Here is a 25660-nt window from a genome sequence, read left to right as displayed (position 1 = left end):
AACATGTGCCCTTGAGAAAAATCACCTTATTTCTTACTTGAAAGTATAGATTTCCAGTTGTGAAACATTGCTATTCTATACATCTATATTAGTTCATGTTTTTAAAACAATTTTTTTAATGTTCATTTTTGAGAGAGAGAGACAGATAGAGCATGAGTGGGGGAAGGAAGGCAGAGAGAGGGAGACAGAGAATCTGAACTAGGCTCTAGGCTTGAAGCTGTCAGCGCAAAGCCAGACACAGGGCTTGAACTCACAGACTGCAAGATCATGACCTGAGCCAAAGTTGGAAGCTTTACCCACTGAGCCACCCAGGCGCCCCTAGTTCATTCTCTTTAAAGAAGGCTGTTTTACAAAAGAAAATGTCTTATCCTATCACATATTTATGTCTGGTTTTGAATTTTTAAAACAAAAATTTGCTTAAAGAGGAAAAATGATAGGTTCATAAAATCAAATTACCATAATTCAGAGAAACACAAAATATGACTGCAATAGTGTATGAAAATTTGAGCACAACTGGGTCACATATTAAAGAGTTAAATCTGGGGGTACTTGGGTGGCTTAGTCAGTGGGGTGTCCAACAACTTTGGCTCAGGTCATGATCTCAAGGTTTGTGAGTTCAAGTCCTGCACCTGGCTCGCTGCTGTCAGCACAAAACCCATTTCAGATCTTCTGTCCCCATTTCTCTGCCTCTACCCTACTTGTGCTCTCTCAAAAATAAATAAAATATTTAAAAAATTATTTTTTAAATAAAATAAAAAAGAGTTAAATCTGAATTTCTTTGGAGATTTGCTTTAGACAAGTTACTATGTACAATTTCATTATATACACAAGAGTGTTGATATTTACCTTCAATTAAGATTATAACTCAGTCGCTTATAATCATTTCCATCATAATACACAGAATTTTAAAAATACCTGGTATAAAAATGTTTCCAATAACTTACATATCAAAAATAACTTGGAATAAGACTAGGGATAAAAAGAAAAAGTAATGAGGGTATGGATAATTTAACAGCAAACTCTCAGTGCAGAAATGTACGCAAATTTGTAACTATTTTTTCTGTATTTTATTACTTTTTAAAAAGTGGCTCAGATAAGAAACTTAAAATACCCAGTAAAACAAGTGTGAGGATTCATTTTGTGAGATGTATTGCAGAGGAAAAGAATGGGCAAATAGTATAATTTTAAGATTTTTATTGATTCAGCCCTCCCAGAAAAATATTTTCAAATCATCAAAAGCAAATACTTCTCTCTGCTCTCAATGCTAAGCCACTTTTTTCCACCCCAAATAAGGAAGTAACATATATTTTTATAACTAATCAGTTTGTGACAACTGTGATTCTCAAGTGCTTTTTAAAAATATAAGATCAAAGTCACACACAGACTATATGTAGCAATTAAAAAAACTGACTAGCCAAAGCCTTACTCTAACTGACCCAACGACCATTCATTTGGCTGGATTCGGCCTTTGTAGACTACATATGACTTTGCTCAAGAGCCCTGTAGACACTGCAGGGTTCGCGCTGCTGTTCTGAACAGCATGAACACGGATGCTAATGCCCAAGGCTGCGGTCACCTGCAGGGGCTCAGATAGGAGACCCTGCGGATTCCATGTTACTCCTTAACAGATTTCTCGTCTCCACTCTCTTCATCAGCTTCCTCTTTTTCCTTGTAAGAATCCTGGCTGTTGGTATCAATAAAATAATTTTCTTCCCCATTCTCTCTTTCTTCTATTTTTTCTTCTTCATTAAGGCTGAAGGAAGAAATTTATCAATCTTTCACAGGAAAAATGATTTGGTTTAAAGGTCAACAAACCCTTTGCAATGGATACCAAGTAGTCAGTCTTCCTTAACTGTACGAACTCTGATTTATCAAGAAAACTCTATAAAAGTGCCAATTGGGAACTGATTTATTTCAAACCTTGATTGACTCAAAACTCCATTTGAAAGCATGTTAACTATTTTCATCATTTATGTCTATTAGAATTTAAATTTTTCTGCTTTAAAAACAAGATACCTCATCACTATATAATGTTTTGAATGTGCCAAGCATTAAAATACCAATGTTTTACAACAGTTCACGTGTATTTTGTTAGGTTAAAAGATCTTTTAAAAATACAAAACAGTTTTATGCTTTCCAGTAGGTAAGAACTTTTTTCAAAGGTAAACCATTTAGTCATCTTATATATGTTACCTTTCTTTTTCTTCAATGAAACTTTTCATCTCTTGATTGATGAAGTACTCAAATATTTTTCCACTTTGGCCTTTCTTTGAAACAAACTCATCAGATAGTCCTAGTGCTTTTAGGGTGTTAGAGTAATGCTTTTCTGCTGCCATTCTTGCATTTTTCTACAGGAAAGACAAACCTTTTTAGATGAGAACAAAAGACTTTAAATTTCCATTAAAAATGTATGGGTTAAAACTCCAGTGAAAATTAAATTCAATAATCACAGTTGGCTAAAAACAGACAGACTCTCTGACCAGCAAACCCACTCGCAGGCATATACCCAGAGAAGGTCCTACAGGTGTGCCTGAGAAGACATGTACAGAAAAGTTCCGGATAATACAGTTTGTAAACAACCCCGAACTGGAAACAACCCAAATACCTATCAATAATAGGATGGTTAAATAGTGGTCTATTTATACAACAGAGTAAAATAAAGCAATGATGATGAGTGAACTCTAGTTGTTGATGGTAACATGGATGGATCTCACAAATATAATACTAAGCAAAAGAAGCAAACCACTAGAGAATACATACAGAATGTATGATTCATTTATATAAAGTCCCCAAACAGACAAAACTAGACTATATTGTGTAGGGATAGGTACAGAGCTGCATAGGAGGGTAAAACTGCAAAACAAACAAACAAACAAACAAACAAAAACAAAACAAACAGAACAGTAATGACCAAAAAAACCAGAAGTTATCTCAGAAGTTGAGAATGGTGGTTACCTCCAGGGGAAAGGGGGGTGGGGGGGGAGGTTCGATCTGGGAAGGGCACCCAGGGTTTCTGAGGTGCTGGCAATGTTCTATTTGTTAACCTGGGTGGTAGCCACATGAGTTTTGACCTATGGTTATTCTTTACACTATACCTGTTTTATATACTTTTTAAAAATATGCTTTTATGACTGTTCAAGGATATCTGGAAGAAATCAGGAAGAAAAGAAGTTTGTGAGTTGTCAGGGGGTTCTTTTATGTTCCTCCTATAATTTTTACTCTTTACGTAAAATTTTTACTCTTTACACCACATCTCTAAAGATGATAAAATCATCACTGTTGTCTTTACTCCAAAGAAAGCAATGGATACACTAAGAAGAACAAGAATTCTGAACTGGGTTCAAATTTCCAGAATGTTGTTTCCTGGCTTTGGGACCTGTGATGACCCTCTCACACCTGAAGCAAGTCAGGAGTCATCACAGTTCCTGAGACCACAGGCTTTCCAGGGTCACAAGATGACTGGGGTTCATGCTAGTGCCTCAGCTTTAGTCAATTTTTACCTCCTATGAGTGGATATGAACTTAGTATAGGGCCAAGAATTGCCATCTGGGGGTGCCTGGGTAATTCAGTAGGTTAAACATCCGATACAAAGACAATGAGTGGTAGAACCAAGTGTCCTGACCAGTTCCTGGGTCTGTCCTACTATCCCATGCTGCTTTCTCTAAGTAGTACTGGTCATCCTGGAGTTTGAAGGTGGCTTAAACCTGACTTCAGTAATGCAGGGGTCAGATACTGATTTGCCTAACCTAAGGACTCCAGCATAAGGAGGGAACATGGCATCTGGTGTTTCGTGGGAGAAACAAAAATAGCAAAGACCAATTACAATGGACAAACTACCACCAGTGATTTCCTGATGCTCTGGAAAACTGAAAAAGCACTGCTAATTGCACTCACTATGAATAACAACAATTTTTAGAAAAGTAAATAAAAATGCATCCAGAGGCTATGAATATCAACAGACAACCCTTGAGGAACTGAAAGTCATGGCAAAGTGAGAAGAGAAGAACTAGTCTCAGACTGTAAAGTAGAATAAAGAAACCCCAAACCTAACCCTAAATTCATTAGGAACAGTATATGCTGATTTAAACAAATTAAATATAAAAGAGATTAAAATGATAGTAAAGTTAATACTCATAAGTCTTCATTTGAATTTGGTTTAGAATTTAACATCTACTCAATTAATAAACCCTGTGATTTCCAAGAAACAAGACAACACGCAAGACAACACAGTTTGTTCTGTATTGGATCATAGGCTTACTTTCCTAGAGAACAACTCAAGAGCAGCAAGACCACAACTGATGCTAATAAGTGGACAATGCATAAAGTTGTGAGTGAGTTAATGAAATAACAGCTGTTAATTAGCAGCAATAGTCACAGCAAAACAGACTGCAAGAAAAAAAATTGTACTAATTTATGTTAACAAAACCAAAGCAATGGTGAGTCACTGCCCGTCACTCTATATATAGAATTAATTACCTTTTAATATTGTATATCTCGGCAAATAGTGTATAATTAAAGTTTATTTATTTATTTTGAGAGAGAGAGAGAGAGAGGGAGAGAGCGAGCAGAGGAGCAGAAACAGAGGGAAAGAGAGAGACTCCAAGCAAGCTCCATACTGCCAGTGTAGAGCCCAACGCAGGGCTCAAACTCATGAACCATGAGATCACGATCTGAATTGAAACCAAGAGTTGGACACTTAACCAACTGAGCCACTCAGGTACTTCTACTGTATAATTATTCTTAATTGAAATAAACATTTCTTCTTTGCATTTCACCACACAAAAGAATTGTACAGACTATGAAATAAAAGGAACAATTAAAATAACTGTACAATTATTTTATTTTACTACCAAATACTGCAAAAAAATTAGTGTTTTCTCTTCAGGAAACCAAAATAACATGCAATGATGAGTTTGTCTATAAATCAGTGTCCTCATTTGAAGGAGGAAAAGTACTTACTTCTCATAACCGTAAGTTTCATTTACAGCAATGATGTCATTTATTTAATTATTGAATGCTTATTTTGTAACAAGTCCTCATGGGAGGTAGAGGGTACGGAGACAGAAAAGTTTTTTGGGCAGGATAACAGCGTATGTGAGGGCCAGAAGTGACAGAAGTAGAAGCAGCTATGAAACTGACCTATGTTTTCAACATTTAAAACTTCTTTATGGGTTTAATTTCACACGCGCTACTTATTTTGCCTCATTGTCTCTGTGCTTAGGAATTGGGAATTGACAGCATGGCAAAACTGCTTACTCACGCTGAGACTCATCACTAGTAGGGCAGGGCAGTGCTCTCAGCCTGGGCTAATCCTAGACAAAAATGAGAAGTCATCATCGGGCTAATTTGATCATAACAGTTCAGTTTGGGCTCAAAAAATGTTTATTAACATCTCCACTGTACCAGATGTTCTCCTAGGTGCTAGGTGCTGGGCATACAAAGATGTGATCACAACCTTCAAAAGTAACTAGCTAGAGGGGAAGAGAGATCTTGAAACAGTTAATACCCACACGATACAGCAGGAACAAAGACAGAGGTATGCTGAGGTAATAAAAAACACAGAGGAAAGGGTCCCCAATCCAACCTGGGAAACAATGCAAGAAGTGATTTTATAGGAAAATTTGAAAGATTAGGAGGAAAAATAGGAAAAGGCTCGAAGAGTGTTCAGAAAAAGCATCAATAAAGATTTCAAGTTTGAAACTAGTAGACTGATGTGATCTGAAGGAAAGTTTCTGAAAGAAACTAGTAGTCTGGTATGGTGGGGGCTGGAGAGATGCTGCGGTAGACAATGTAGTAGATCAGAATGTAGAGGACCTATACATGCTAAGGCTCAGGCTGTTATCTTCTGGGAGAAAGCAGGACACCTTAGTGTTAAGTGTTTGGAAGGATTGACTTGGGTCCAATCCTAATTCCATCCTGAACCCACGTCAGGTTCTGTGCTGACAATGTAGAGCCTGCTTTGGATCCCTGGTCTCCCTCTCTCTCTGTCCCTCCCTTGCTTGCACTCTCGAAAGAGAGAAAGAGAGAAAGAGAGAAACAGAGAAAGAGAGAGAGAGAGAGAGAGAGAGAGAAAGACAGACAGACCCACTTTGTAGTAATGTTTGAAGAAGTCACTGACAAGATATCTTCTTTTATAATTTTTTAAGTTTATTATTTTGAGAGGGAGAGAGGGCACAAACAGGGGAGGGTCAGAGAGAGAGGGAGAGAGAGAATCCCAAGCAGGCTCCACAATCCCACAAGGCTCAAACTCACAAATCGGGAGAACGTGACCCGAGCTAAAAACGAAGTGTCAGCCACTTAACTGACTGAACCACCCAGGTGCTCCAAGATCTCTTGATACCACTCACTGACAATGAGAATGAGTGGAATCAGTGAAAATGGATGACTGTCATTGTTTTCAGAAGTTATTTACTACGTACTCAGGGTTAAGATTTGGCAAGGGAGCGGGAATGGTAAAGTGAAGATATAATGCGTGGCTTTGCAAATAGCAAAGGAGGAAAATGAGTCAAATATTACAATAACTCAGAGAGGAGATGACAGAGATTTTACCAAGCATTTCACCAGTGGGAATGGAGAAAGGAAGGTCCAAGTTTTATTTAGGAAGAAAACTTGCCATGTCTCTTAGTAGCAACTGAAAGAGGGAGGAAAAGTGGTTCTCAATCACCAAAACTGTGGTCCAACAAAAATAGGAAATCAAAGAGGAATACCCTAATTTCGGCAAGATGAATGTAAGATGCCCATGGGAAAGCTGTATAGATAGATCTGCCAGACAAACAGACATAAAACCTGCAGCTAGGAACTAGAAATAACTACTTTAGGAGCTCAAAGTCAATCACTTTATGCTAAATAGAACAGCTTATGATGATTTTTCCAAGTTGACACTGAAATATTAAGAAGAGAAACCCACCCCTTAAAATGAAAAGCATTACATAAAATTATATCCAAATCTGTAAGTAAAGGGTTCCCATAACTTTGGGAGACTGTAATACATAAATTCACTTACAATATATGTCTCTGTCCTCAGTGAATCACTGAAAAGAACTATCCTATAATGCTGGCAGGAAGCTCCAAATGTAACAAGTTGAAATTCAAAACACAACACCTGTAACCTCCAGTGATTCTATTGTTTAGCTATGTCACTCATAAGAACACCTCCCTTTTGAGTACAAAGGACAAGAGGATGTGAAACTGACAAATATCTCTTAGGGGAAGATTGTAAAACTGAGTATAAATTTAGTAAAATCAGGATTCACTGTTCATAGGATCTAATTATTTTCCAATGAAAAGCAAGTCCTTTCAGTAACTGTAGATAAGAAAGAAAATTATTGATTCACTTAAGAAATCAATCAGCAAAATGAAAAGGCAACATACTGAATAGAGAAAATATGTGCAGATCATTTATCTGATGGGGGTTAATATCAAAAATATATAAAGAACTCATACAAGTCAACAGCAAAAAAACACAAATAGTCCAATTTAAAACGGGCAAAGGATCTGAATAATTTTCCAAATAAGATATTCAAATAGCCAACAGGTACATGAAAAGGTGCTCAACATCACTAGTCATCAGGGAAATGTTAATCAAAACTGCATGAGATACTACCTCATACTTGTTACAATGGCTATTATCAAAAAGACAAGAGATAACAAATGCTAGTGAGGATGTAGAGGAAAGGGAACCCTTGTGTACTACTGGAAGGAATGTAAATGGAAAAACAGTACAGAGGTTCTTCAAAAATATTAAAAATAGAAATACAAGGGGCACCTGGATGGCTCAGCTGGCTGGATGTCCAACTCTTGATTTTGGCTAAGGTCACGTCAGGTTCTGCACTGATCATGCGGAGCTTGCTTGGGATTCACTGTCTTCCTCTCTCTCTGCCCCTCCCTTGCTCTCTTTCACCCTCTCAAAAATAAACAAACATTAAAATAAATAAAATAGAAATAGAAATATGATAGAATCCAGCAATATTCAACTTCTGGGTATTTACTTGAAGGAAACAAAATCACTACGTTGAAGAGATTATCTGCACCCCCACATTCAATGCAGCACCATTTACAATAGCCAAGATATGGAAACAAAATAAGTGTCCATCAAATGATTAATGGATAAAGAAAATGTGGTATATGTGCAGTAGAATACTATTCAGGCATAAGAAAGGGAAATCCTGTCATATGCAATAATATAGATGGACTTTCAGGACTTTATGCTAAGTGAAATAAATCAGGGGAAGACAAATACTGTCTGGTTTCACTATATGTAGACTCTAAAAGCAAAAGCAGAAGAAACTCCTCTAGAAAAACAGATCAGAGGGGCACCTGGGTGGCTCAGTAGGTTAAGCGTCCGACTTCAGCTCAGGTCATGATCTCACGGTTTGTGGGTTCAGGCTCCACGTCAGGCTCTGTGCTGACAGCCAGCTCAGAGCCTGGAGCCTGTTTCAGATTCTGTGTCTCCCTCTCTCTCTGACCCTCCCCTGTTTATGCACTCTCTCTCTCAGGAATAAATTAAAAAGACATTAAAAAAATTAAAAAAGAAAAGAAAAGAAAAACAGATCAGATTTGTGGTTACCAGGGGAGTTGTATGAAACTGGTCAAAGGTATAAGCCTCTAGTTACAAGATAAATAAGTACTGGGAATGTGATGTACAACATGATGGCTCTAGTTAATACCACTGGATGGTATATTTGAAAGATGCTAAGAGGGCGTCTGGGTGGCTCAATTGGTTAAGCTTCCAACTTCGGCTCAGGTCATGATCTCGCAGTTTGAGTTCAAGCCCTGCATCAGGCTCTCTGCTGTCATCACAGAGCCCACTTTGGATCCTCTGTTGCCCTCTCTCTCAGCCCCTCCCCTGCTCACAAGCTCTCTTACTCTCTCTCTCTCAAAAATAAACTTAAAAGAATAAAATATATTATTTAAATAAAAAAGCTGCTGAGAGAGTAAACCCTAAAAGTTTGGTAACTATATAAGGTAATGGTTATTAAATAAACTTAAGGTGGTAATCATTTTGCAATATATGTATATCAAGTCACTATGCGGTACACCTTAAGTTTATATAGTGCTCTAAGTCAATTATATCTCAACGAAACTGAAAAAAAAAACCTGGCAGAAATAAATCTGATTCCATTAGCGTTTTGTTTTATTTTTTAATTCTTCAAAGACTTACAAATCATATCATGAAGACTCACCTTAATATCTGGCTAAGTTGGTATTAAAAAAAAAAGACCAGCCATGAAAAGCAGGTTGTGAAACATTTTGACTATGACAGGATTAGCAGCATGTTATCAGGCTGACATGTCTTATCAACAAGATTCAATGTTCAGATTTAAGCAAAAACTTGACTGATTTGATGAAGCCATCATAGAAACAATAATGTCTCAATAAATTATATATAACATATAAGAAAACTGGACTGTATATTAGGAGCTAGAGATGTTAAATTAAAAAAAAAAAAAAGCTGACAGTAGTTCTTAAATTCCAACAAACACAACCTGAGCAACTCTTTCAAATAGTAGCGGCCTGCTTTTTAATTTTTCTTCTCTCTCTTCTAGTTCTCGTCGGTATTCTCTCATCCTTTCCTTTTCACTCTTTCTAAAATTAAATGAAAGGAATGGAATTATAAAAAGAAATAATAACTTATACATATAATATTTAGCTTAGATGATATATCAGAAATTAAATTATCAGCACAGCTTACAGTTTACCACAGTTCCTTTCCTAGACTGGCACATTTTTGTGGAATACAAAATAAAATTCCTAGGTTGTGAGAGCACACGTTTTACATACTGGGAACAGTCTGGATACTCTGATGTTTCTGAAATCTTCAAGATTAAAAAAAAATGTATTAAAATGCTTCAAACTGGCCTGAAGAGATGAATAAATGCCCTCTTATCTCATTTGTAAGTGCAAAAAAACAAGAAAATTTAGTCCAAATTAGATATCTTCTCTTAAAGGAATTTCTTCTGAAAAACAAGACCTTGTTCTTCTTTTTCCCCCTAAGTGAGATCTCCTATAAATCAGTAGCAAAGTGAATTAAATGGGAGCAGATCAGGGGAGAAATGGGGAATATGGGAATAGAACATACAGAGGAAAAGAAGCAAAATACATAAATTCACAGTAAATGTCCTTACTATTTGGAACAAGATCCTATAATGAATTAAACTATGCTATTTCCTCTATGTAAAATATACTAACTTTACCAAGATAATATTTCATGGATTAGAGAAAATAATTGTACTACAGAATGATGATCATGCCTAATTATACACAAAATTGGTATTATGAAAAATCCAGTCTACTTTCTTAAGGTGAGTAGTATACTTCTAAAAATTTTTGCTCAAGTTCATCAAATTAAGCTTCCTCTATCCCTGAATTACACTGATATCCATTATAAGGGATATAAACATAATATACATTATAAAGGAATATAATTATTATTACAAATAATATATAATTTAAAAAGAATACTCATAATTAAAAGCAAATATAGGGGTGCCTAAGTGGCTTAGTCGGTTGAGTGTCTAACTCTTGATTTAGGCTCAAGTCATGATCCCAGGGTCGTGGGATCGAGTCCCGTGTTGGGCTCTGCACTGAGCATGGAGCCTGCTTGGGATTCTCTCTCTTTCTCTGCCTCTCTTCCCTGCTCCTGCCCTCTCTCTCTAAAATAAAATCATAAAATAAATAAAAAACAAAAAAATGAAAGTAAATATAATTTGGGGGAGTACTTATAAATCAGATGAAAAAGTAATAAATCATATTACTTACCCGGTTTTGGGGAAGATATTTTCCTACTTAAACATGAACACTTTTACATAAAAATGTTCCTCTGGAACACTGGTTTTCAAACTTTGTACTGCAGAGTTCCAGTGTTCTGTGAAGGGGTCTGCAAATACTCTTATTTATATTAAAACTGCAACGAAATGCAATACACACCACTAAGCACTTATACACACATGTTAACTGAAAGATCACATAAGTGTGTTAATTTGTGATATTGGATTTCATGCAGACCTCAGAACAAAGCTCTTTGACATATCTATTTATTGAAGAATATTCTGAGATTACAGGGCAAGTTATTAAAAAAGAGCTTTGTCTGTGTGAATCAAGATTTTTCTATGTTAACTATACTGAAATTAGTATTAAAAACTTAGGGGCGCCTGGGTGGCTTAGTCGGTTAAGCGTCCAACTTCGGCTCAGGTCATGATCTCGTGGTTCGTGGGTTCAAGCCTCATGTCCAGCTGTGCTGACAGCTAGCTCGGAGCCTGGAGCCTGCTTCAGATTCTGTATCTGGCTCTCTGTCTCTGACCCTCCCCGGCTCATGCTGTCTCTCAAAAAAAAAAAATAAATAAATAAAAATAAAACATTAAAAAATTTAAAACTTTAAAAAAAGATTTTTCTCAACATTCTGCTGTGCAATCCAAACTACTATAAAGAAGGGGCACCTGGCTAGCTCAACTGGTAGAGCATGCGACCCTTCATCTCAGGGTTATATCACGTTGAAGCCCCACAATGGGCATGCAGCCTACTTAAAAAAAAAAAAAGTATAAAGACAAAGATTAGATACTGATATAAGATTACAACTATTAACTATGGCCACAAAATAAAATGTTTCTATTCATCAATATGGTTTTATGGTCCTTACCATGAGGCGAGTACATATGGTGGTTCTCACCATGAGGTGAATGCAATGAGAATGTGTTTATGTTGAGTTTAAGTAACTGATAGCAACTTGAATCTGGAAACTAAAATACTAATTAATCTGTTCATATATCATATCCATGGATTAAAAAAGAAAGTTTGAAAACCAATGATCTGGAGGTTCAGGATTCTTTTATGATACCTGAGAGACAGGACTCTGGATTTAGACATTTGAGCTAAACTTTGATGTGAGTCATAAGCCTTAGCCCGGGCTGTCAGGAGTTTCTGCAATTCTTTCATTCTTTGCTTCTGTTTAGTTAGGATCCGATTTCTCTCTTCTTCCAACATTTTCTTTTCCTCAAGTGATCTCCTGAGGGCAACAAACTAAGGCTTAATTCACATTAAGCCACTTGAGAATGCTGTTTAGCAAAGATTTAACACAGGAAAATTCAAAGGTTGAAAAAAGGCAACCTTTGAGAAGGCTCTGACTTGCAAAACTAGAAATCAACAGGCTGACTAACCTTTTCTATCCCCAAAGATTCATAAAATAGAAAATATATTCATTTCTTAGCAGAACACCCTCTGGCAAAATGCTCTATATTATACAGTAAAATATATCACCAAATATAATTTCTTCATATTTTCCAGTTCACCAACATAAAATCAAAAGAGCTGCAAACACGATTTTAGCAACCGTGAGTCAGCTGCTCTGATACCCTAGTTATTTACCTTGTGGCTTGTTCTCTTCCTCTGGAAGATACTGTGGGCATCGGAGGTTTGCAGTTACAAGGCACAGGCTTTGCACTTGTGATTCTTACTGGTGCCTTGTGCCTTGGCGACAGACGAGGCCGTGTTTCTTTTAAATGTTCTTCATCTGCTGCAATGTCTGCCAAAATTTTCTCTCTTTCAATGGATGCATTGGAGGCTGCGTGAAGATCAAATGGTTTACAGACAGTTAGGAATTTTGAAAACTTCTGTTCCGGGAGCCGTTTCTGGTATCTCTTGGGAAGGTCTTCAAAATCAGCAGTTTGATACCTAAAGTTGTGTTTACACTTCAACTTTTCAGCCTGTTCAGGACCCTTGGGCTTCCTCGTAGCACAACTTCTGTGACCTGACCTGCGAGGCAGAGGGGATGAATTCTGTAAAAGCTCTTGGGCTCTCAGTTGCGTCCTAATGTTTGTGCAGGGCTCTTCTAACTTTCCATTGGTAACCGAACCATAAGTAGATCGAGGTATAGGTCTGGCCTTAAATCGATTTGTTTTCTTTTTAGACTTAAACAAGTCTCTCATCTGCTCATCCCGGATTGCTTGCTTCTTTTCCTCCCTTGCAATAAACTTAAATGGCTTTTGTGAGGCCAAAAGAGCTTCTTTGTTTTTCTCCTTCATATATCTCCTGCGTTCTTCATTTTGCTTGACTATGTCATGATAAAGGGGGAGAAAGACGAATGCTGGAACTGGACTGGCTCGGAATTTTTTCTTACACTCTGATTCCTCCTCTTGTTTTTTGAGCAGCTGGTGTACCATTTCAGTATGTGATTTAGATTTCATGTTCTCTTCTTTTTTCCTCTGTTCTCTAATCATCATTTGAAAAGGCTCAGGTACTGTAATCTTTGGCACCCATTCTCTTGGTTTCTTCTTCGTTTTTTCAACTGGGAAGTCTGTATCTCCACACTGAATATAATCTTCAACAGAGAAGTTTGTCCACATGTTGTTGATGAGCTCTTTAGCATAGCTCATCACTTTCTTTTTCTCAGGATACTCTTTTTCTAAGTTGGACAACTCATCTTCAGAGGAAGACATAATCAAGGAGGGAGTCTGCCCTAAATCAGGCTCTGAAAAGGATGTCATTAACGAGATAGGGTGATAGGAGTTCTTTTCTGATTCAGACCTAAATGAGAAGAATAATTAGGTTACACTCTCAGTTGCATGTGACCAAATATACAAATTAAGAATGATATATTTTCTTTTTTAAATTTGTTTTTACTTAATTTCTAATTTTTTTAATGTTTAATTTTGAGAGAGAGAGAGAGACAGAGAGACAGAGCATGAGTGGGGGAGGCGCAGAGAAAGAGGGAGACCCAGAATCTGAAGCAAGCTACAGGCTCTGAGCTGTCAGTACAGAGTCCCACACAGGGCTCAAACTCATGAACTGCGAGATCATGACCTGAGCTGAAGTTGGACACTTAACTGACTGAGCCACCCAGGAGCCCCGTGACCTATATATATTTTCTAAGATCAAGGTATAATCAGTTAGAAGATAACAGTTGGATAGATAGGACTTAATAATTATCACTTTTATTTAGAATGGGGTTAAGAGAAGCCTATAAATTATCTAATTCAACTCCCTCACATTACAAGGGAACCTGACACCACAAAGGCTCCTTACATCTAACCTATATTCCATTCTTTAAACATTTTCCAGAGTCACCATCTTAAAACATACATATAATTATGTCACTCCACTTCTTGAAATTTTTCTATGATTTGTCATTGTAACAAAGTCTAGTCTAGATTATAAAGCCTTTCAAGACTAGCCCCTGTCTACCTTTCGGTTTCACCTCTTGTTTCTCTCTACCTCTAGTTTCCAACCGTTTTTTGTTATTGTTGTTAATGTTTATTTTTGAGAGCAAGAGACAGTGTGAGTGGGGGAGGGGCAGAAAGGGAGGGAAACACAGAATCCAAAGCAGGCTCTAGGCTCTGATCGGTCAGCACAGAGTCTGACTCAGGGCTCAAACCCACAAACTGTGAGATCACAACCTTAGCTGAAATCAGACGCAACCGAACTTCCCAGGTGCCCCTCCAGTTTCTAATCTTAAGTCCTATCCAATCACATGAAGTTCCTCACACACACTGTGATTTCTCATGCTGCCATGCCTCTGCACACATGGTTCCTGTTGCCCCGAAGCCCACTCCTGGCTTCCTGCATCAGCTACAGCTATGCCTCCTTTAAGACTGAACTCAGACATGACAGTTCTGTAGAAAATGCCTGCCTGCATCCCTCTACCAACACCATGACATGATCAATTACTTCTTCTCTGTCTCTATAACACTGTTACATCATGTTGTATTGTAATTTTTGGTTCTCAGCTAGTTCTTTGAGCGCCTCTAGGGCATCTTGATTTTGGCTCTTCAAGGCCCAGGCAACATTTGGTACACAGGAGATGCACAATTAGCACTGACCAACTGGATGAGTTAAGAGACTTGCCTCAAGTTTCAAAACGAGAGTTTACAGTAGAAATGGGTCCAGGAATTAGACTATTTTGAAAACCTGAATCAGATTTATGTCTTAGTCCAGTTCATACATACACACACACATACACACACACACACCACACATTTTAAAATATATATATATATATATATATATATTTTTTTTTTATAAGTACCAGAAGCTGAAAAGTTTATTGAAGTGAAAAGTATACTCTTGAGATACTAAGGGGTGGAATAAAGAGAGAAAGCAGAGCCATACTTTATATTTTTAATGATCTCATGTTAACTCACACACTGTAAAGGGCTTTTAAAATTAAATTTTAATTTTTATCATTTAAAAATGGCCAGACTAACTATTTTGATACATAGTGACAGTTCTGTGGGTGGCAGGTCAGAGAGAGAAGATTAAATGACTACCAAGTGACTCTCAAAACAAGAAGCCATTGGTGGATAAGCCATTATACATTTTGAATGAAGGCCAACCTGTGTATATCATTAAAAGTACAAAGGGACAGTTGAGAGAAGATATTCTGAGATAGTTCTGTTCTGTACGTTTAAGTATACATTTTATTTTACAGCCCATAAATAATGCATGTACGCACTTACCTGGAAGAGACACTAGGAGCTTCTTCCTTGATGATCACCGGCTGAACTTCTTTTAAATTTAATTTATTCTGGTACATTTTCTCTAATTTTGCCATAGTTTCCAAGTGGGCGGCTTTCAGCTCTTCTAGTTTCCTAAAATACTCTTCATTAGAGTGGTAAACATCAGAGAAGTCCACAAAGTCCTCACCACATATATCTGTCTGTTCATCCACCTCAGAAATGTTGGTGTTATAATCAGCCTGGTAGGAGAGGGGAAAAACCTGTTTACATGGTGTTTGGAATTGAAGACAAAAAATTGACACTAATTCCCAATGCTGCTTCTTAAAGTGTACACTTTAATTAGGTTATATGTTACCTGTGGGCTACATACATATAATGGATTCTAAGTTACTTGTGGGCTATGTACATTTCCCCTAAGGACATTTTGTTAAGAATGTGTAGCTCATTTAAGTTAAGTGTCCAACTCCTGATTTCAACTCAAGTCATAATCTCAAAGTCATGGCATCTGGTCCTGAGTCAGGCTCTGTGCTGACAGTGTGGAGCCTGCTTGGGATTCTCTCTCTCCCTTTCTCTCTGCCCCTCCCCTGCTCATGGTCTCTCTCTCTCTCTCTCTTTCTCTCTCAAAATAAATAAACATAGAAAAAAAGAGAATGAGAGAGATAGAGATCAAGTTGCCAGAAGATAAATGCTATTTAATTAACTTTATAAACAATGGTTAGATTCCCAGATCATGTACTTACCCATACACTATAGCAGAAGAGAACCAAACCACCTTTTATAAAGAGCCTCCTCCTGAATTACAAGTTTTTTTTCTAAAGGCAAGTCCTTTATTTATTATTTTTGTTTTTTAGAAAGAAAGAGAGCAGGGGAGAGGGGCGGGAGGGCAGGGCGAGAGAGAGAGAGAGAGAGAGAGAGAGAGAGAGAGAGAGAATCCTGAGCAGGCTCCATGCTCCACATGGAACCCGATGTGGTGTTCAATCCCACGAACCTAGGATCATGACCTGAGCCAAAATCAAGCGTCGGATACTTAACCAACTAAACGAGATGAAGAACACCATAGTTGTTCCTGCTGCAAGCCAGCCGAACAGCCCCAGACCCTCCCCTAGCTGGGCTCCTGCAGTGCTGGCCCCGAGGGTGTGGCGCTGGAGAAAAGACAGGGGAAGGGAGAAGTCAGAGAAAGGGGAGAATGGGGACAGGGGAATGGAGGGAACTTCTCATTGGCTCACCAAGGAGCCAGGGAGAAGGCCACCTATATGCCTCAGGAGAAAACAGAAGGGTAGAAGAGGGGGTAGGAGAGACCATCAGAATAGCCACCTCTGTGGGCAACAAGAGCAACAGCTCCCATGGGTGGCAGGGACCATGGGAGTGACAAGAGAACAAGAACAGTACAGTATCATGACTGTACATAGTGCAGCTATGCTGTATGCAGGTCACACCTAGAAGGCTCTGACTGCTCTTCCTCCCTCACTCTTTTCACACACCTTCCAAAGTTCTTTAACTACAACTAAAGAGGCAAAAACCCATTTTCCCATTAATAAAACAATTTTAATATTTTCTAAGTTGAGATACAGTTGCAATTATTTATGATGCTTATGTATGCATAAAAGGCTACTGCCCATGGTTTTAAATTTAACCTACTGCATGAAATAGACTCAAAGTGTGAAAAAAGGATGTTTGCCATAGAAAATTATAGGTCCAATCTGATGAGAGTCTAGAAGATAAAATTGAATAGCTTCTCCCAACAGTAAAATTCATAACTTCAGCTGTACACAAATAGTTGTAGGTATGGTGTGTTTTTCTTTTTTAATGGACTAAAACCAGTGTATAAGAGGCCAGTGTTGTACCACCGGGGGTAACTTAAAGAAAACAAATGAAGGAAAACAAGTTTTCTTTGAAAGAACTGGTGTGCAGAAATTTATTACCAACAAATTTATGTTGCTTTAAACATACCCCACACAGAATTGCTTTAAACATACCCCACAACTCAAATAAGAGAGTTTTCTGATATCTTCTGGTGTTTCTGTATGTGCTCCTCACCATTACTTACTTAGCTGTGGGGATGAGAACTTTGTTAATTTCCTCAGTCATTAACTATTTAGAGACACCCAGCATTAGCTGGCTGCTAAAAGATACAGATCAGATGAAACCTCTACTTTAGAGAAGCTTCCAGCTAGCTTAGCAGAGGACATGTACATAAATCAATAGCAGACTCTGAATGAGACAGACGGAACTCCTGACTCCTGCCTAGCTGAACAGGGAGACAGATGAGTGACCATGTATGTCACAATACAAGACACCATGAGAGCTCACAGAAAGAATGCCTAATTCTGACCAAGGGGAAAGAAAAGGCAGAATTTACAGAGGTGAGTCAGACTGGGACATAAGGCTGGATGAGGACAAAGTGTGCCGGAGATCAAGGAAGCAGTGAAAAACCAAGAAATCTGTGGCACAGTGCTAGAACATTCATTGTATGTTACCCTGTGGCAATGCAACTAGCAAGTAGCATGATCTCAAGAAAACCAAGGCTCAGAGGAGTTACGTGACCTGCCTGCACTCAACACAGCTAGGAAGTAGCAGAGCTGGTATTCAATCCCAAATCTGTTAGGCCCCAAAGGCACACCAAAGTCCTCCCAAGGACAGGAGAGGTTTTTTAGCCACAAGTGGAAAGAACAGGCATTACGTGTTCAGAGAAGTAGTCTGAGCGGGAGTGGGAAATTGGGGGTGATGGAAAAGGCAAGTCGAGAGCCCCAACCAAGAGCCCAGGTGGCCAGGCCATAGCCAACAGGAGCCTTGAAGGATGTGAGTAGAGCAGTGGCTTTGTGATGCTCAGGAGTCTTTGTAGCATGTACTAGGACTGAGTGAAAGAAAGCTAGGTTGGCAGCAGTGAATGGGCTACTGCAAAGGTCTGAGTTAGAGATATTAAGGGCAAAGTGAAGGGAACAGCACCAGAGACAAAGAAAGGAGGCTTGATAATGGCCTGGATTGTGGGCAAAAAGGTAAAAAAAAGCTTTCTGTGTGGAGTGTTGTCTAGGTATATGATGGTGCTGCCATTCATTAATACGGGGAAGGAAACTAATCTATGTCTTAGCCACACTGAGTTTGACGGGAGGGGAGGGCAGCCAGATGTCCAGGAAACCAGGAAACCACAATGCACAAGGAGGTGACAGGTATAGTCTTGGATGTGGATAGGGTTGCCTAGGGAGAGCAGAGCAATGAGACAAGAACCTGAGGATGGAAATGTTGGCAAACACCAACATTTAAATAAGCAGGGAGCGGAGGACTGATAGGAAGGAGAAAGTGATCATGAGAGACACAAAGCCCAAGTGATAAGGGTATTCAATGAAAGGAGCTTTAGTTTGGTTTGAATATGGAAAATAAAGGAAGGCTTCCAGGAGGAGGTGATATTTGAGATAAGTCAGAGAATGGAAGACTCTGGAGGGTCAGAGAGAGTGAAGGAGGAAAAGGGAAAAGTGTACACCAGATGAAGTTAAATGACATTAGCTAAAGCAGGAGGGGTAGATGACATGGTGGGGAGCAAGGTGCAGCATAAGAGGAGAGTAAAATGCATAAAGCAATTTGGGGGACAAAGCCTGTAAAGGAAGGTTAGGGTAAGCAGGAAGTGGTTCCCATTTCTGATCTAACTGGCTCCTAACCACTCACTGGTCACCTGGTTTCAGCCCCCTCATAACCCTTCAATAAGAAAGAGTTGTATGGAAGTTAAATAACTTCAATTTATCATGCGTTGGGAGAAAGATTACAGGCATGGTGTCAGAATTCTCATTCAAGCCTAGGTTCTGCACTTCTTAGCCACGTGACATGAGCACTATCAGTTTTATGATACATGAAATAGACGTGCCAGGTGTTAAACTATTGTTTCTTGGCTCCAAAGCCTCCCTTCTATCTCCCGTTATGTGATGCTGGAGATGGGACTCTGCAAAGAATGCTTCTGCTCTGCCAGCTGTTCCCCACTAGACTCTGCCAAATGTAAGGCTAGAGGAAAACTGAAAAGCTGGAGGAGGAAGAAGGGACTTTATCCCTTCCTGTTAGTTCTCCGTCTACTGAGTCTCCCTAGCAATGGTTCTTCCTCTGGGAAGCAGCAGTTCATTCTAGTAGCAGTAACTGATACCAGTTTGCAGTTTTTCCATTGCTCACAGAATCAGCAAAATCACCTCAGGACTTTTGCACTTGCTACTCCCTCTCCCTAGGATGCTTTTCCTTCAGGTATTTGCACAGCCCACTTGCTCACTCCTTCAGGTCTTAATGAAATGTCATCTTTTTTTTTTTTTTTTAATTTTTAATGTTTTTTATTTATTTATTTATTTATTTTTGAGAGTCAGAGAGACAGCGCGAGCAGCGGAGGGTCAGAGAGAGAGGGAGATAACAGAATCCAAAGACAGGCTCCAGGCTCTGAGCTAGCTGTCAGCACAGAGCCCAACACGGGGCTCGAACCCACAAACCGTGAGACCATGACCTGAGCCAAAGTCAGATGCTTAATCGACTGAGCCACCCAGGCACCCCTGAAATGTCATCTTCTTAACAAGGTTTCACTGACTATCCTATTTGAAATTACAACTACTTCCCCCACCTCATTGTCAGCCTCCCTTTTCTGCTTTATTTTTCCCATAAATATTCACCTCCAACCGACATTCTACATGAATTTACTTATTTGAGTACCATATGCCTTGCCTCCCTACCAAAGTAAGCATCACAAAGGCAATGATTCATCTGCTTTGTGATTCATCTGCTTTGTTCATGGCTGTGTTCCCAATGCCTAGAGAAGTATTTGGCTAATGGTCGATACTCAAGAAATATTTGTTGGATGAATGAATATAAGCTAAAAACATGTATTCGGTTTACACGGAGAGAAGACAAGTATTTCCTCACACATGACTGAATCATTTGAAGGAATACTGGCTGCCCTTTATATTCTAATCAGTATGAAGGAAAGGGCTTATTTCCCAAAGACTACAATTAATATTCCGAACAACTGGTTTTAGGCAAAAGCATCCATGTGTTCTTCATTCATTCTTTTAGAATGTTCCTTAAAAGGAGGCCTTATAACAATCATTTTCACAAAAAGGATAAAATGTATTTGGACCTGGAAAAACTGTTAGAAAAAGTTACAGAAGGATTAACTAGCTTCTGACAAGATGGGACAGTAATCTCTACCAAGTAATCTCTACAAATTATACTTGGGCATTGACTTTGGCATAGTATCCACTCCATTTCAGCTTAATATTTCTAACTTTTCAGATAAACTGATCTCACAACATTTTATCTAAAACAGACGAATGATGGGGTACCTGGATGGCTCAGTGAGATGAACATCCAACTTTGGCTCTGGTCATGATCTCAGTTTGTGGGTTTGAGACCTGCATTGGGCTCTGTGCTGACAGCTCAGAGCCTGGAGCCTGCTTTGGATTCTGTGTCTCCCTCTCTGTGCCCCTCCACCACTCACACTCTGTCTCTCCTTCCAAAATAAATAAACACTAAAAAAAATAAAAAAAAAAAAATAAAGAAAATAAAACAGATGAATGGGTTGGGGTGCACAGATGGCTCAGTCAGTTAAGCGTACAACTTCAGCTCAGGTCATGACCTCACAGTTTGTGAGTTCGAGCCCCGCATCAGGCTCTGCGCTGACAGCTAGCTCAGAGCCTGGAGCCTTTCAGATTCTGTGTCTCCCTCTCTCTCTGACCCCCCTCTGCTCATGCTGTCTCTCTCTCAGAAATAAATAAAACATTAAAAATTTTTTTAATAAAATAAATAAATAAGTAAATAAATAGACATTAAAAAATTTTTAAGGGGTCCTGGGTGGCTCAGTCGGTTAAGTGTTCAACTTTGGCTCAGGTCATGATGACACGGTTCGTGGATTTGAGCCCCACATCAGGCTCTGTGCTGACGGCTAACTCAGAGCCTGGAGGCTGCTTCAGATTCTGTGTCTCCCTCTCTCTCTGACCCTCCCCTGCTCATGCTGTCTCTCTCTCTCTCTCAGAAATAAAACGTTAAAAATTTTTTTAATAAAAAATAAAAATTTAAAAAACCTTAAGAAAAAAACAGATGAATAGTTAATAAGCTCTAATTATCTCCACACAATATTTAGTAAATATATAGAAAATATTTAGTAAATCAAATAACCTAGGCCAAGGACATTATTTTCCAACATCCTAAAATAGCATCCTTTCCCTTTAATTGTTCAGCTTTCTATGGAATGTTGTACATGCAGCAGCCACCAGATTAAAGGATAATCTTCCCTAGATGGGCTTGACCTATTTACATGATGACCCCTTCTAGCACATGTTGCTTCATTAGTAACTAGCACTCACAATTATTTGTGCTGTAATTCTATCTAGTATCATCTGCAGTTCCAGAATTATTTAAAACATTTTTTGCATTGAAAAGATTTCTAAGGGATAAGGTAGATCTATATATACTAACATGGATAAACCCCCAATAAATGAAAGAGAAAAAGCAAGCTGCAGAATATGTATAAATAAAATGTGACCATATATTAAAATATTATGTACAACGGAGACAGGAAAAAGCCTAGAAGACTATATATTAGCTTCAAAACAGTTGCTACTAATGGGGGTTGGGGTGGTCAGATTTTCTTTTTGGGGGGAGAGGTATTAAAAGGGCCTATGCCTTCTTTGTAGCATTTGAAAAACATTTTTTTTTTTAAGATTTTATCTTTGGGGCACCTGGGCAGTTCAGTCAGTTAAGCATCCAACTCTTGGTTTCAGCTCAGGTCAAGATCTTGCAGTTCATGAGTTCAAGCCCCGCATGAGGCTCCCTGCTGCCACTGCTGATGTGGAGCCTGCTTGGGATTCTCTCTCTCTTCTCTCACTGTGTCCCTCCCCTGCTCACACCTGCGCGCTCTCTCTCTCTCTCTCTCAAAATAAATAAATAAACCTGGAAAAAAATTTATTTTTAAGTAATATCTACACCAAACATGGGGCTCAAACTCACAACCCCGAGATCAAGAGCTGCATGCTCCACCAAATGAGCTAACCAGGTGCCCCTTAGCATCTGAAATTTTAAAAGGAGAATGTATTACTTCCATGATCAAAATGTAACTTAAAAAATAAAATGAATGTTTTGTGAATACTAATAATAAAATTTCTAATAATAAAATTTCTAATGGATACTGGGTTTGCCTGACACCTCCATACATATTCCTTCTGGAAGGTGGCTCTCATCCTCTCCCAGCAGTACTGCTTACCTTTCCCTTGCTCTTCTATTGCTCTCACACTCTGCTCCCACTACCCACTACCCACGATAACTCTTCTATTTCCTTAAAAGGACAGAAATCATCAGAGGGAAGTTCACTCAGCTTCCTAACTACAAAACTGCCCACTTTTGTGCCCTTTTTCTCCTTCCCTCCTGCTTCAGGGATGAAGTATCCCTTCTCTTAGCAGCACTTAACCCTCTCCCTCATCACTGAAACCAATGAATAGGAAACTTGCACACCTTGCTGATAACCCTTTACCACTGTAGCTGGTCCTTAATCTCTTTTGCTCCCCTTTTTTCTACCTATTAAATGCTAAGTTCTTTTTTTTTTTTTTTTTTAAGTTTACTTATTTATTTTGAGAGAGGCAGAGATACCACAAGTGGAGGAAGGGGTAGAGGGAGGGAGGGAGAGAGAATCCCAAGCAGGCTCCATGGTGTCAGCATAGAGCCCAATGCAGGGCTCAAACTCGCAAAACTATGAGATCATGACTGGAGCCCAAATCAAGGCAGGCAGAGGCTTAACCAACAAGCCACCCAAGCACCCTTAAGAGATACACACACACACACGTGCATTTTTTAAAATACATTTTACGTTTTTTTTTTATTTTGAGAGAGAGAGCATGAGCAGGGGAGGGGCAGAGAGTGAGAGTGAATGAGAATCCCAAACAGGTTCTGTGCTGCTGGTGGGAACCGTTGAGATCATGACCTGAGCTGAAATCAAGAGTCAGATGCTTGACCAACTGAGCCACTCAGGTGCTCCTTTATGTGTGTTTGTGTGTGGGTAATTTTATATATATATATATGTATATATCTATAATATTTTTAAGTAGGCTTGTGAGAAGGGAGATGATTCATTTTCAGAAACAAAAATAAAAGCTGAGCTGTCTAGTTAACAGTAGGTTTACAATCTATTGGAAATATGTACGAACCCTCCCCCACAATGGAGTCCCAAATCTTCACTTTGCTTCATGGTTTTCTTCCCCTCTCCATTTTGTGGGCTTATTTTCATGGGCTTTGCAATGAGCATGCACCAAAGAACAAAGGGAGGAGGGACTGAAAGTCTCCGTGTCACCTCAGGGAATGTACGTTTGTTCTAATCAGACTTTTTGCTTTACTTGGGCACAGGTGACATCTTGGTAAGGCTGTAACCTCTGTAGTATTCAGTCAATGAGGAAACGGGGGAGAAGCTTGCATGCTATGAAATAAACTGTCTGCTCTAACTGCCCCAAGTGTACCTGTCCATCAGACACCTGCTCTTGCAAGAATGTTGATTAAAGCCTCACTTCACTCAGCTCCAGGTCTCTGTGTCCCTCCTTTAACTGGGTCATGGGCATTTTTCTAAGAGGCTCCTCACCCAACACAGGGCCTGAACTCATAACCCTGAGATCAAGAGTTGTATGCTCCACCTACTGAGCCAGCCAGACACCCCTTAAATGCTAGGTTGTTTTTTAAACAAAAAATTTAATGTTGAGGTGCCTGGGTGGCTCAGTCAGTTAAGCGTTTGACTTCGGCTCAGGTCATGATCTTCTGGTGAGCGGGTTTGAGCCCCTTGTTGGGCTCTGTGCTGACAGCTAGCTCAAAGTCTGGAGCCCGTTTCAGATTCTGTGTCTCCCTCTCTCTCTGACCCTCCCCTGCTCACGCTCTCTCTCTCAGAAATAAATAAAACATTAAAAAAAACTTAACTGGGGGTAAGGAGGTTTATATCTGGACAAGAAAATTAAAATTCAATGTTCCAGTCTTTTAAGCAAAGCGAAAAAATGGCAGACTCGGCCCTCTACCTGATGGGCAGGTTTTCAGGACACATGTGAGACTGAAAATTGATCAGTGCAAAGTCTGTCTCACTCTGAAGAGTCGTTTAGGAAACTAGAACCTCAGTAATTTTCTTCTCTGATGGTTAACTTTAATCTGTATATGATCTGCCCACTGAACTCTTAAATGGTTTCAAACACCGCCTCTCAGGTAGTGTTAAGATGCACTAATAACCAAGACTTTAAGGTGACAATAAACACACCTGACAGCACAGCTGAGTCACCTTAGTTTTATGGGTTATCCGCTATTGGGGACATCAGTTTTCCCCAAGTTGAAAAGAAAAATAAGTAACTATGCCCAACAGATGCTGGAGCAAAAGGAGTAAACTTCTGTACTTTGTACACTCTAGAAATAAAGTGAATGCTCTCCAAGAAATTTTTACAACAATCTCTTCTGTGAAAATGAAAAGATTTTCCAACGCCTCGGTTTAGAGTATTTTCCGTGGGGGCAGGAAGAAGGTGGCGGGCCAGGTTTACGGGATAGGGAGGCGCCGGACAGGGCGCCGCGTTCCCCAGCGTGGCCTTCACCTTGCCGGAACACCGACCAACCCCCACCTGCAGCAGGCGGATGCCCAGCCCCCGCCACGTCCCGCCCCGCCCCCGCATTACCCGCGCCCGCGCCGGCCGCACTGCCTTCTTGTCCTGTTCGCCTTTCTCCTCCTCCACGGCCGCCGCTCCCAGGGCTTCTTGAGGCTCTTTGCGTTGGTACTGGGCGACCTGCCCTCCGGTGCTGGGATTTACCGGACTTTGGAGCCTAGAGGCGGCCATCACCCCGCCGCCGAGGCCTGAGCGCCAGCGCGGGCCTGCGGTGGGGAAGCTGGCGCGGCCTCCGGCAACCAGGCGGCTTCTTGGGGCGGGCGGTTACTAGGGGCTCGGTAACTAGGGACGCTACAGGGGCCGCAAGGGGCCAAAAGTCATTTAAACTCCCCTCTGGCTGCGGGAAACCCAAGATGAGTGCCCCTGGATAGTGAGTACTAAATCTGAAGATTTAGAGGGTTGGCGGGCAGAACAGGGCACCTCTTGGCCAGCTTCACGCTTCACCTAAACGGGCACTTCTCACATTACACCAACGAACCAGCTCGTTTTGTAGGGAAAAAAAAGGCGCATTTTCATTCATTGAAATAACACTTTAGGAGACACGGCTGCAGAGGAAAGCAGGGGATGTTATTGTGTGGCAAT

General features: G+C 39.7%; 1 protein-coding gene across 2 annotated transcripts; it reads right to left on the bottom strand.

Annotated features, from left to right (window-relative positions):
• Positions 1 to 738: 738 nt before the first annotated feature.
• Positions 739 to 25326, bottom strand: FAM161A (FAM161 centrosomal protein A). Of its 2 annotated transcripts, XM_039240346.1 has the most exons (7): positions 25091 to 25326; positions 15447 to 15685; positions 12361 to 13518; positions 11834 to 12001; positions 9486 to 9585; positions 2194 to 2348; positions 739 to 1753 (listed from the first exon to the last, which is right to left on the bottom strand). In XM_039240346.1, the coding sequence occupies exons 1-7, from the start codon at positions 25247 to 25249 to the stop codon at positions 1615 to 1617; spliced, it is 2118 nt and encodes a 705-aa protein (XP_039096277.1). In that variant the 5' UTR covers positions 25250 to 25326; the 3' UTR covers positions 739 to 1614. The 2 variants fall into 2 exon arrangements, with proteins under 2 accessions (XP_039096277.1, XP_039096279.1); XM_039240348.1 differs by lacking the exon at positions 11834 to 12001.
• Between the last annotated feature and the right edge of the window lie 334 nt (positions 25327 to 25660).

The sequence above is a fragment of the Hyaena hyaena genome, unplaced genomic scaffold, assembly GCF_003009895.1.
Source record: "Hyaena hyaena isolate Hyena2069 unplaced genomic scaffold, ASM300989v1 scaffold_173, whole genome shotgun sequence".
NCBI classification, from domain to species: Eukaryota; Metazoa; Chordata; class Mammalia; order Carnivora; family Hyaenidae; genus Hyaena; species Hyaena hyaena.
This window is presented reverse-complemented; position numbering and strand designations above follow the sequence as displayed.